General features: G+C 45.1%; 1 protein-coding gene across 1 annotated transcript; it reads right to left on the bottom strand.

Moving 5' to 3' along the window:
- Positions 1 to 155: 155 nt before the first annotated feature.
- INPP5B (inositol polyphosphate-5-phosphatase, 75kDa) lies at positions 156 to 10,792 on the bottom strand (the record flags this gene model as incomplete). Its single annotated transcript, XM_010017861.1, has 17 exons — positions 156 to 576; positions 877 to 988; positions 1,187 to 1,314; positions 1,689 to 1,773; positions 2,116 to 2,229; positions 2,830 to 3,065; positions 3,225 to 3,387; positions 4,001 to 4,111; positions 4,725 to 4,860; positions 5,256 to 5,365; positions 5,508 to 5,619; positions 6,144 to 6,331; positions 7,129 to 7,245; positions 7,895 to 8,009; positions 8,405 to 8,506; positions 9,059 to 9,247; positions 10,699 to 10,792. Coding segments are annotated over 17 exons (2,237 nt in total), but the record flags the coding sequence as incomplete, so codon positions are not given.
- Positions 10,793 to 11,006: the final 214 nt, after the last annotated feature.

The following is an 11,006-nucleotide window of genomic DNA, read 5'->3' as shown; positions in this document are numbered from 1 at the left end:
GTAACAGGACAAGGAGCAATGGCCATAAACTTAAACACTAGAAGTTACACCTCGACATGAGGAAGAACTTCTTTATCATCGAGGATGGCAGAGCACTAAACCAGCCAACATCAAGAACAGGTGAATCAGCTGCTGAAAGGCACTGAGAACTCCTCTTTATTTAAATAACAAAGACTTAAAATTCTGAGTTTTAATACAACTTAAATAAAATACAGTGTTAAGTCTCAGCTCTTATATTTTTGCCTGTCTACATACAGCTTATTTAGAAATTTTATATACTTTACGGCTTAAACAGTGACAGCTGATTCAAACTCCCTGCTCTGTGCCTTCAAAAGTCATAGACTGTATAAAATACTGTGATATATATATAAAAAAGAGGCATTATACTGTACAAACCCAATATTTTTACAGTAATTTGATATCTAAAAATAAGATTAGCTGCATCTGAGATTCACGGTAGATTGTCTTCTCTCAAGAGGAACTGATGGATAAACTGCTGAGCTTTACTCTTTTCAGTTATATCAGGTGGAGGATGTCCAGGAGGAGGTCGAAGTAACAAGCCACCAAATATACTAGCTGTATTAATAAAAGAAAAGAGAAATCAATAAAGCAGACAGGAAGAGCTGGTCAGCAGCAGGGTATCAAGGGTAATTCCCCCAATCTCAGCCAGTCAGAGACAGCCCCTGCCTTCGGAATGGGGGTAAGATAAAGCTGGTGACCCACACACCTCCGAGTCACTTAGGCTGCTGCAGTGACTGCTTTTCTATGGACTGTTCATTGTTAAATGCTTCAGAACAGTGAGGCCATGACTGTGCTCACATTCGTTACACACACTGCCAACCCCTCTGAACAGAAGGGGTATCTTGCTTTCCTTACCGAGAATATTCACATCCAAATGGTTTTTCCCTGAATTTTTCAGTAGTTCTCGGAGAAATGCCATTAGATAGTCAAACACGTTCTTATGGCACGCTGGCAGGTTAGAGATAATCTGAGGAAGGGAGAAAAACCACCATTTACACTGAAGACATAGCAATGGCTCAGCAGCATCTACTACCAACATCACCCTGCAAATACTAACAGCCCTTCATAACCAAAAAGCACCATTTCTGAGAGCAAAAACTGGTCTGGCATAACCCATTTTGCCTCCCCTCCCTCTGGAATTACAGAACAGCGAAGCCAGCAATACCTGGCAGCTCTGAGGGTAGTTGTTGGCACTCTCCAAACAGCTGCTGTAGAACCTGGAGCAGATGACCGGCTCGGGCAGGCTTTCCAGGAAGAGCAGCAGGGCTTCTGCTACCGAGTGGTTGCTGCCAACTGATCCAAAGAGGGTTAAGGAAGAGGCAAGTACAGCGTGACCTGGTTTGGTCACATTTCTGCTGCAACATTAATCTAAGTCTCCAGGAACCCCTCCTATGGTTCACAGCTTTGAGTTAAACCACTTGACATAGCAAGCTGTTTCCTTTGGCAGTTGGGCTCTTACATGATTCATCAACAATCGTTCATCAAGGAATTAGTGGAGGCATTAGTACTGACAACGAGGAGTAGCAGGAACTGCGGAGCTCAGTTACCCCAAGATGAGACACAGTGATTTAAAAACCATGGTGGAGCACAGCAGATCGACCAAATCTTTTCCAGCTTTGATCACTGAGGTGTAGTGAGCTTCACCAGACATCAGGCTGAAAGGATACGGAGGGTATCGTGCATTCCTTTGTCCAAACAATCTCGGATTTGCTCAAATTCAGATCTGAGGCCTGGCTGCTGAAATAGATCCTCCTGCAAAGACCATTAGTTATTCGCAAGGAAAATAAAAGTCATTAGGGTAAACAGTTATAATCTGGCTGGAAAAATCTCTCTAAATTGTTAGTTACCAGCACAAATCTCACCACGAGCAGCCCCAGCAAGGCTGCTGTGCAGCAGCAATGCAGGAGGGAGGCTGGTGATGCAAGCCACACACAGACAAGGTCACCAGCATGAAATGGTGCAACCCGGAGCACCAGGACCACTTACACAATGTCCTTTATCTCTCTCTACCACGACTGCTATTACCAGTATCCTCTTCAAAACTAAACCCAAGGCAACCAGTTATTTTGTGTTTCCAGTCCAAACGCTGCCAACCTGCTGGGAAGCATTGCGGTACAAGTGATCCACCATCATCCACAGCTCTTTTGGAATGTCCATTGGCTTTTCAGCTGGAACAGCATCATCACTCATTTCTAGTGGCATCAGGGTCTGAGGGAAGGAGGTGTGGGGAGAGGAGAGAAAAAAGAAAGGGAGAAAAAAGGCAGCTAGCCAAGCTCTTCCTCAGCTCTGCAAAAATACTTCACAAAGCTTGTACCTGAGAGTTAAGACTTGCTGAGAAACTGTGCAGCTTCACTCACAACTTCATGCAAGACTAGTACAACAGGCACATTTGTATCTGAAGTCCAGACAGAAGAAACAAGCTGCTCTCACAAACATGCTTCATGTGCACTGAGCTCTAGAGAAGCATTACATCATGCCTCACATATACACACACACTTTCTCCCATTCCATGCGGAGAAAGCCAAAGGCTTGGGGAAAAGGTCTACATTTAGAAGTTGCACACCTTTTTTAAGCATGCAGGCAGAGCAAATGGATCTTACTTCCAGTGCTCTCTATATGAAATGGGTTGGTTCCTCCACGTGAAGAACTAAGGCAGGGTGTGCAGACGGTGCACTGGAGAGCACAAGCTGTATCAGCATTCTCAGACTATGGACCGGGGAAGTGGAAGAAGGCTCTTTAACAATAAAGACTTAACATCTAGTTTAATGGTTCTTGTGGGTTCAGAAAAGAATGTTGTCTTAAACTCACAAGTTTCCAAATGGATTCTGCTGACATGTCCTGGATCGGTTCCCTCATATGACACAATGTATGAATGGGAGACCCAAAGCAACTTGGCAAGTAGTTGCCCGTTACAGATAGAAAATAATCCTTCCCCCTGTTCAGGTGCAAGACTAAGATATCTTCAAGTTTTTCCTCTCCAGAGTTTAAGTGTGTAGCTGTAGATTTATTAACAAACACCTCCAGCTCAATTGTGATCTCAGCATCTGCCAGAAGACAAAAAAACCAACATACTTCATTAAAAAAAAGGTATTAAACCCATTAAGCCTGCAAATAGGCAGAGCAGTCTCAAAACAGCTGAGAGAACTAAGATACAAGGTGACAACAGCAGCTCATCAACAAGAGATGAACAATGAGGAGCTCACCTGAGAGCAGGAAGCCCTTACTGGGATTAGCAATGAGCCACTCCTTGCAGTAGCTTTCCTCATCTGGTTTGCTGATAAATTCAAACTGGCAGGGCACTTGTCCATTGCGGATTGTAAACCTCTCCACCTGCAGCTGCATGTATTTAACATCCTCAAAATGGAACTAGAAACAAATACCAGTCACCATTATCAGCCAGTTCCACCTTGCCAAGCACCAGCAGCAATTCCTGTCCTGTGGTTTAATCATTAAGCAGCAGAATACCCAGATTAACCCCCTTGCTCCTGCACCTCCTCTCTTTCAGGACTACACAGGATTACATTTGCTTGTAACAGTGGGCCCTTTAAAACAAACCCTGCCCTCAAATAACCTCAATGAAACCTGAGAACAAGATAGCTATAGCCTCAAATGTCTCATTTGCTTATCTCTTTTAGGCCCCAAAACACAAAGCAAACACCAGTTTTGTGACCTTCTCCAAATCCTCCAGAATTTACATTTAATGTTTCAAAGCACAAGTCAGAGCAAGGGCCACAAACTGTCCTTTTACTCTCACCCCACCTCAGGGAGCAGCCCAGCCTACCTTTCAGCCTGGTACTGTGAAAGGAATTTACCTGCATCTAAACAGAAACTACTACTTCTAGGGCTTGTAAACAAAGAACAGTTGGAAGACAAACTATTATTCCTCTTTGAAACCAGACCCCATGGTCTAGAATCCATCTTCTACTGCTGGATTATGCTTCTGCGGTCTCGGGAATCACAGCACAGGAACATACCCTACCTCTCTCTGGGAGAGGGTCACTGAGGGAATGTTGGCATTCTCCAGCTTGTCCAGGGAGCGCACTATTTCCTCAAAGGCTCTTCGGTAGAGCTCCTTATCCACAACTTTCACCTGAAAAGGACACACACTGAAGCAAAAGGCACTTACTGTACCTCTGTGGGAGAGCTGTAACACAGCTGGTAACATGAAGTGATTTGATTTTAGCAGCACTCTAGTGTACACAACACGTGGAATGAACAGAGCCACGTGGAGCACTCACACTCCAAGATCCCCTTGGGATCCACCAGTAAAGGACCCTGCCATAACTAGAAAGTAGTAGTAGAGCAGCTCTTGTGGTTTTTCCTTAAATAGAAGTCTGAAAACACTCTGCTGTGTTATTAATGATGCAGAATTCCTGCACTGCAAGTTTCTGTGTTATTAGGAAAATAAAAAAGAAACGCAAAAGATCACTTCTGAAGAAAACACCTCCAGATATTCATAGAATCATAGAATATTCATGCATTATTCTGCTTCACTGAGTCACTTAACACAACCCTGGCTTACTAGGAACCACAGTCCTACCTCAGTATCTTATCTAGCCCACCTTTCAAGCCATTGTTCTCCGTGGATGCCAGAAAAGCAGGAGGAGAGGGAAACTGGCAGGAAAACCTCCCCCCTCCTTCCTGCTCTCCCCACAGAGAGCACAAGGTCAGCGGGTTATTTCCTTCAGCACTGATGTACTTACCCCAATTTCAAACACGGAGCTAACTGGCTTATGATCACTGATCTTCAGAGCCATGTGGCTGCGATAGCTCAGCTGAGTGATGTTCCTTCCTTTCCAGAGTATCCGATCACACCAGGCTGGAATACGACACTTCTCACTACAACAGAGGTAAAATGCACCATTTCAAACCCTGGCCTTAGTAGGTACAGCACATATCAGCAAACAAAAGATCCCGAAAGTTCTGCTTGGGAAAAGAAAACCAAACCGAACCAAAAGGATGAATCCAACTCAAATGATTCCTTAATTTTATACACCTCTAACTAAGAGGAAACCCAATGGATAATTCCTGGGGGAAAAAATAGATTAGGAATATCTGACAAATAGCAGTGGAAGAAAAGCAACATAAAGAGACATAAAAGTGGAAATGAATTTTGGAGCCAAGGGAGAGGAAACAGCAACATCCTCAGCACTGCTCCTATTTATAGCCATTAGATCTGCAATTCTTTTTAGCTTTATTTCCTTTGGTAGCATCACACGAGGCAATCACCGTACCTTGTGTCCCAGTCATCACAGCCAGCATCATATTTGTATGTTGGCTGGAAAGAAATCTCTCCCTCTGTAAAGCCTTCAAAGGCTGCATTTGCGTTCATTTGCCTCTTTAGCTGGGAAAGAAAAAAGGATTAAAAATGTAGTTTTCAATAAGCTCAAGCACAGCTCCCATATGAGCTAAAAGGGAGATGTTCAGCACTGCAGTTTCTAACTAGCACCCTCAGCACCACTCACAGGTAGGTGAGACATCAGTACCTGGTCATACTGGCAAAGGTCTAGAAATGCTTTCTCATCTACAAGCTGCTTCACTTTTGCCACATCCAGATCCTCCAGCCGATAGTTGAGGTCACCCAACCATAAGATCACGCTGAAAGAGAACATACACCAGAAGTCCTCACAGAGGCCTGAGGATGACCAAAACACAAGCTGGCAGCGCCGCAGCCGTGCCTCAAACCAGCCAGTGCCAGCAGGAGCTCTTCTAACCTCAACAGGATCAGGTGGATGCTTCTCCATCAGAGAGAACGAGAGTGAAAACTTGGAAGAGAAGCTACATTTTCTACCTTTGCTGGGTTTAATTCCTACTCTGCATTTTTGTCACTATCTCTTAATAACTGGTACTTTTTATAGTCCACACTGACTAAATCCCACGACCCACTTGGGAAATCGATGCATATTATCACCCCATTCCCACCCCATGCTTGAAAATAAAAGAACCTGGAACAGCTTAAGCAAGCAAGGGACTTGTCAGCACTGGTTAGGTGACCACTCTCAAAACCAGGCTCATGGTAAGGCATTTCAGGCCCCTCCAGATCACTGGGCACCCCTTCTCACAACCCTGCTGAGAGAACCTTCCTTGCCACATGCAGCAATTCACACAGTCAGGAAGCATACTCGTGTTTGCCAATAGTGAGAGGGGGCAAATTTGGATCCAACTGGCAGAACTGCATCCGAGAGCAGATGTCTTTGAAGTCCTGGTTCCTCCGCTCGTATTCCTCCATGTGAGCTGCGAGGTGGGAATTCACAACACACACACTAGTGTTATGGAATTTAAACCTTATGGCAACACCACCTTTGTTACCCTGAAAGATAAAGACAAAGACATTGGTCAGAAGCTTCTTTGCCCAAACAAATCTCCGGACAAGCCAAAAGACATTGAGGCAGATGGTTTAATTGCAGAGGAAGGAAAAGGCTGAAAATGCCAGTGACGATTACTGCATGAACTGAAGTCAGTAACTCACGTGAGGGTTGCACACAGCAACAAAACAAAGCAAGCACATGGAGCTCAGTTTGTAATTCAGGAATTAGCTAACACAAAAGCAAAGTAAAATCACTACAAGAGCTGGTCCATTACTTCAGCAAGTCCTGAAACCAGTTTAGCAACAAACTGGACCTTTTAACACAAACCAGAAGAAAACTGTAAATGGAAGAGAAAGCACATGGCTTAGCTGGTCAAACCCACCACTGACAAGGTATAAAAACTACAGAAACTACATTCAAAGGGTGGATTTCATTCAGTGGTGTGGAACGTGCAGAAAGTCCTCCTCAGGAAAACTAATCTGGGTAGACATGTTTCTTCTACTCAGGTCTCCTTGTGTTACTTGCTTTGGGCAAAATCAAAGCCAGCAACAAAATCATGTGAGAGCAAGGCCCCACACAGCCCAGCATGTGCAATCAGGAAGAAGAGGCCTTCAAAGATTCTGCCTCAAGGTCTTTGAGCCTTTGCAAGCAGAGGGCAATTCCCTCTGGCATGAGGACAGGACTACATGCTTCCAAAGGCAGCTGCATCCCTCAGCTGGAAGAATAACCACTTAAGGAGAGGGGTTCTCCGGGGCTTTTCTACATCACACCCTTTCTCATGCACAGTTGCCATTCTTACCATCCTCCCCATGATTCCAGTTCCCACAGTCTCAGCTTCCACCTCGGAGATGTTCAAAGCATGCTCTGCTTTCACATACAACAGAAGCATGATTCCCACGAGCCGCACAAGTTTCACCTGAAAAACAGATCCTGTTCCATTAAATACTTGAATGGGAGGGGGTTTGGTGTGAGAAAGCACATCACCCCCCCGCCCGGAACACAGGTCACCAAAATACAGGTGGAGAAAAAGAGAGTTCCAGGCTCATCCAACAGAGCAGCCAGGCCCACAAGCACTCCCAGCAGCACAGCACAGGGAAGAGCCAGGGCCCAGCACCCCAGTAAACGAAGCTGAAGCCCAAAGCAAAACCTCCAGCACAGGCACAGCCCATGGAAGGAGCTTCCCTTCAACAACAGTGACAAGAAACAAAGCAGACCTAAGGAGCAGGAGCCAAAACGTAAGTAGCATTCCTACCAAGACACCTTCACAACTCATTCCACCATGCCCTGTGGAGACAGACATGGAAGAAGCTAAAAATACTTCCTATTCTCTTCCCCCATGGTAGCAGGAGCTTCCTTTATGCATGGATGCCTAGCTCTGGTCTCCTGTCCTGCCCTCAGCCCGGCACCCTGCACAGCAGCACTCCCTGCTTCACATTCAGAGCACTTCTGCCTGACCAAGAGCTATAGACAATGAACCTCTGGAAGTCACAGCAACTGAGAACAAGAAAAAACAAAGAGAAAAGAGGCCCAAGTGGAAATCAAACCTCCCCAAAAGCTGCATTTACCTTTGCATATTTGGCATCTGGGTGAAGACTGTCAGTTACAGCTTTAAACCATTCTTCCTCCTTCGGTGTGTCATTGAAAAAGAAGGCTTCTTTACTCAGATCAAGCTCCTGGAAACTGTGTTAGAGGAAGGAACCCATGGATGCATGTACTTGTTTATGACTCTCCAATCCTTCCCTCTGGGAAAGAACTAAATCAATTTATACTCACTATATTTATAACTGAAAACTCAAATTCAGTTATGCAGATTTTAGAGGCACGTTAAGTGTAAAGCTCAATTACTCTTAGTATTAAGTTGAATGGCACTAAAGATTTTGTGCCAGAGCTCAAGCACTACCAGATTGACAGCCCTTCCAGGCTGTGCAAACACGTACTCTAAAGCTGCACAATGGAGTAAGACAATGCAAACATTCCTCAGCTGTAGTGTCTTGGCTAAACCTCCACGCTACCGATTCATAAGCAAGCAACCCACAGTCAAGGTGTGGAAGGATGGGCCAGAAAGAGACACTCACCCCACACAGTAGATGTCTGGAGGCTCAACATCACATCTCAGCCAAGGCTGGAGGCTCTCTTTGGGTGACTGACCGTTCACATTGTACGTCCCCACAAAAAATCTGCAAAGAGAGTAACTAAATCCCAGCACTGCAATTGTAGAGCTGATGGAAATACCCCTATTATTAACCCATGTGCTTAATACTACATGTTACTGATCAGGAGTAACATGTTTCCAGGGGGGAATTAGGAAAATGTGACAAAGTTTCAACCCCTAAAATGATGTAATTACAGCAGCATCTTTACAGACATGTTTTACAGACAATACACATATTTACATGTAGTATAGAAAAGAAAGAAGACTACATGATAAGCAGTGAATAGAGCAGTGAGAGAGAAGGCCAGAGGTGCACAGAACTGATGCGTATCCAGACAGTCTAAATAAGCACAGGAAAAAGTCATTTTAAAAAGGCCATTTTCTCAACAAGAACTGGGAGGTCTCGACAGAGACATGAATGAAATTCTTCTCTGCTCATGCCTAAATGAGGAAAGAAAACTGCTCTGGGAAGTAAGGATCACACCCTCTAGGGTACATCAAACCTAGATGAAATAACAGCTTGTGCTAATGAACTTACTCCCCACTAGAAGAAGTTCTTCTCAGGAATGATCACTACCTGAAGTTCTGGATGTATGTGTAGGAATCCTCCTGTTGTAGAAGCTGAGATTTCACAATAGTATCTCGTAGTCCAAACTTTGGCTCTGATAAGATTGAAGCCTTGTCTGACACCATGACGCTGGAGGACCGCACCATTTCAGTCGTCACTTCAGGTCTGAGTTTGTTTTGCCTGGAAACCAAAGCAAAACTGTGTGCTGAAAGCCAGGATACACACACACCCTGAACAGCTGCTTTCTGTCACCAAGGACTTGATTCACATTTCTCTCTTTCACTGATGATAATCAATGTTTGGGATAAGCAAACAAGACCAAAAAGAGCATTTCTTGTACCCATAGACAAAACAGCGTAACTAACTGAAATAACAAATGGTTTTCACTAAGCTGTAGAACCTGTTGGTTCACAGCAGGCCTTACTCACACCTCAGTGTTGATACAAAACCTCTCCTGCTTCCTGGAGCAAGGAGATGCAAATCTCATCTCCTGCTGCCCCTGCTCAGCCTTTCTGACCTCAGCAGAAGCAAAGCTCTGGTGGAAAACTCCCAGCTCAGTCTAGAAAGGAGGCAGCACAGAGTGGGTGGAGATAGAGCTGGTTTTATTTAGTATCTCATGGCTCTGCAAGCTCCTTTTGCAACAGCAACAATGCCACAGCTTGGGAGTTCCCACACCAAAAGGATGATGATATGAATTTAAGGTCACCAACTTGCACACCAGTGCCAAGGACAGCACTAGGCTTTGAAGGCTATACTGCAAGGTCCACAAAGTCCTGGGAACTGGAAAATGAAACTGACATTTTAAGAGTGTATCTACGGGACAGGGTGGCCCTAAGCCAAAGCTCTCTGAATTCCAAATAAACAACGCTAGTGGCTCCTGTCCTACTAAACCTCCAAAATATGCCCAAATAGGGGACTAGCAGGCCTGTCCCTGAGAGGCTGCGCTGAAATTCCCACTAAAGCTCTGACAGCGTCCTTACGCTGAACTTTTTCCTCTCCTAACCTGAATCTGCAGACTCTCTTCTCAAAAAGTTGACAACTTCTGCTCTAGATTCCAGCTCCTCTGGGGACTGCAGCTGACACGGGCACCCACCGATGGAACTAGATAATGCAGCTGCAAGCTTGCTGGAGCACTGGTGCGTGCACAGACCTCACACGCGGCCACCAGAGCCCAACTTCCCCTGTTGGTTTCCCACTGAAAACCAGGAAGCAGAAAGATCCCTGCACTTTCTTTTTCTTCCTCTAGACACCTAAGCATCAACTATCTGCCCACTGCAGTTCATTCCATCCACATGCAATAGAGTTCCCAGAGCTTATATGTATTTACAGTCAAGATACAAGATCCTTTGCGGAGGAGAGGTGTAGCTAAACCAGCAAAGAAACATTGCCAGCACTTTTACTCCTCACTAGACCTTCCACAAAGAGCTGACGTGCACAACTCTCCCTTCAAGTGAACACTCCCTGGCAGTGTTCAAAGCCAGGTTGGACACAGGGGCTTGGAGCAACCTGCTCTAGTGGAAGGTGTCCCTGCCTGTGGCAGGGGGCTGGGACTGGAGGAGCTTTAAGGTGCCTTCCAAGCTAAACCAGGCTGGGATTCTATGATCCAACTGCTTCACCAAAAACTACACAAAAAGAGAGAGACACCATACCCAGGAGCACTTTTATCAGTGCTGTCATGGCTCCGGTTCTGACTAACCACAGGCTTTTTTCCGTTCTGTTTGACGCCTTCAGAGCCAACCACTTCTGGAAAGAAAAAGAACAAAAGCAAACCGAAGAGTTTCACATTAAACACAAAACGCTCCTTAAGTTCTCAACATGCTTGTGCAAACACTGGCACAAATCTGTCAGCAGAACGTAAGGTAGATGTGTGTGGAGAAACAAGGCACCCTGCAGCCTCTCTTCCAGTTACCTGACAGATCTAACCTAATCTGACAGAACTGTTCCGTGACGATGCAGC

This window comes from Nestor notabilis, unplaced genomic scaffold (assembly GCF_000696875.1).
Source record: "Nestor notabilis isolate BGI_N333 unplaced genomic scaffold, ASM69687v1 scaffold23137, whole genome shotgun sequence".
Classification (NCBI taxonomy): Eukaryota; Metazoa; Chordata; class Aves; order Psittaciformes; family Psittacidae; genus Nestor; species Nestor notabilis.
This window is presented reverse-complemented; position numbering and strand designations above follow the sequence as displayed.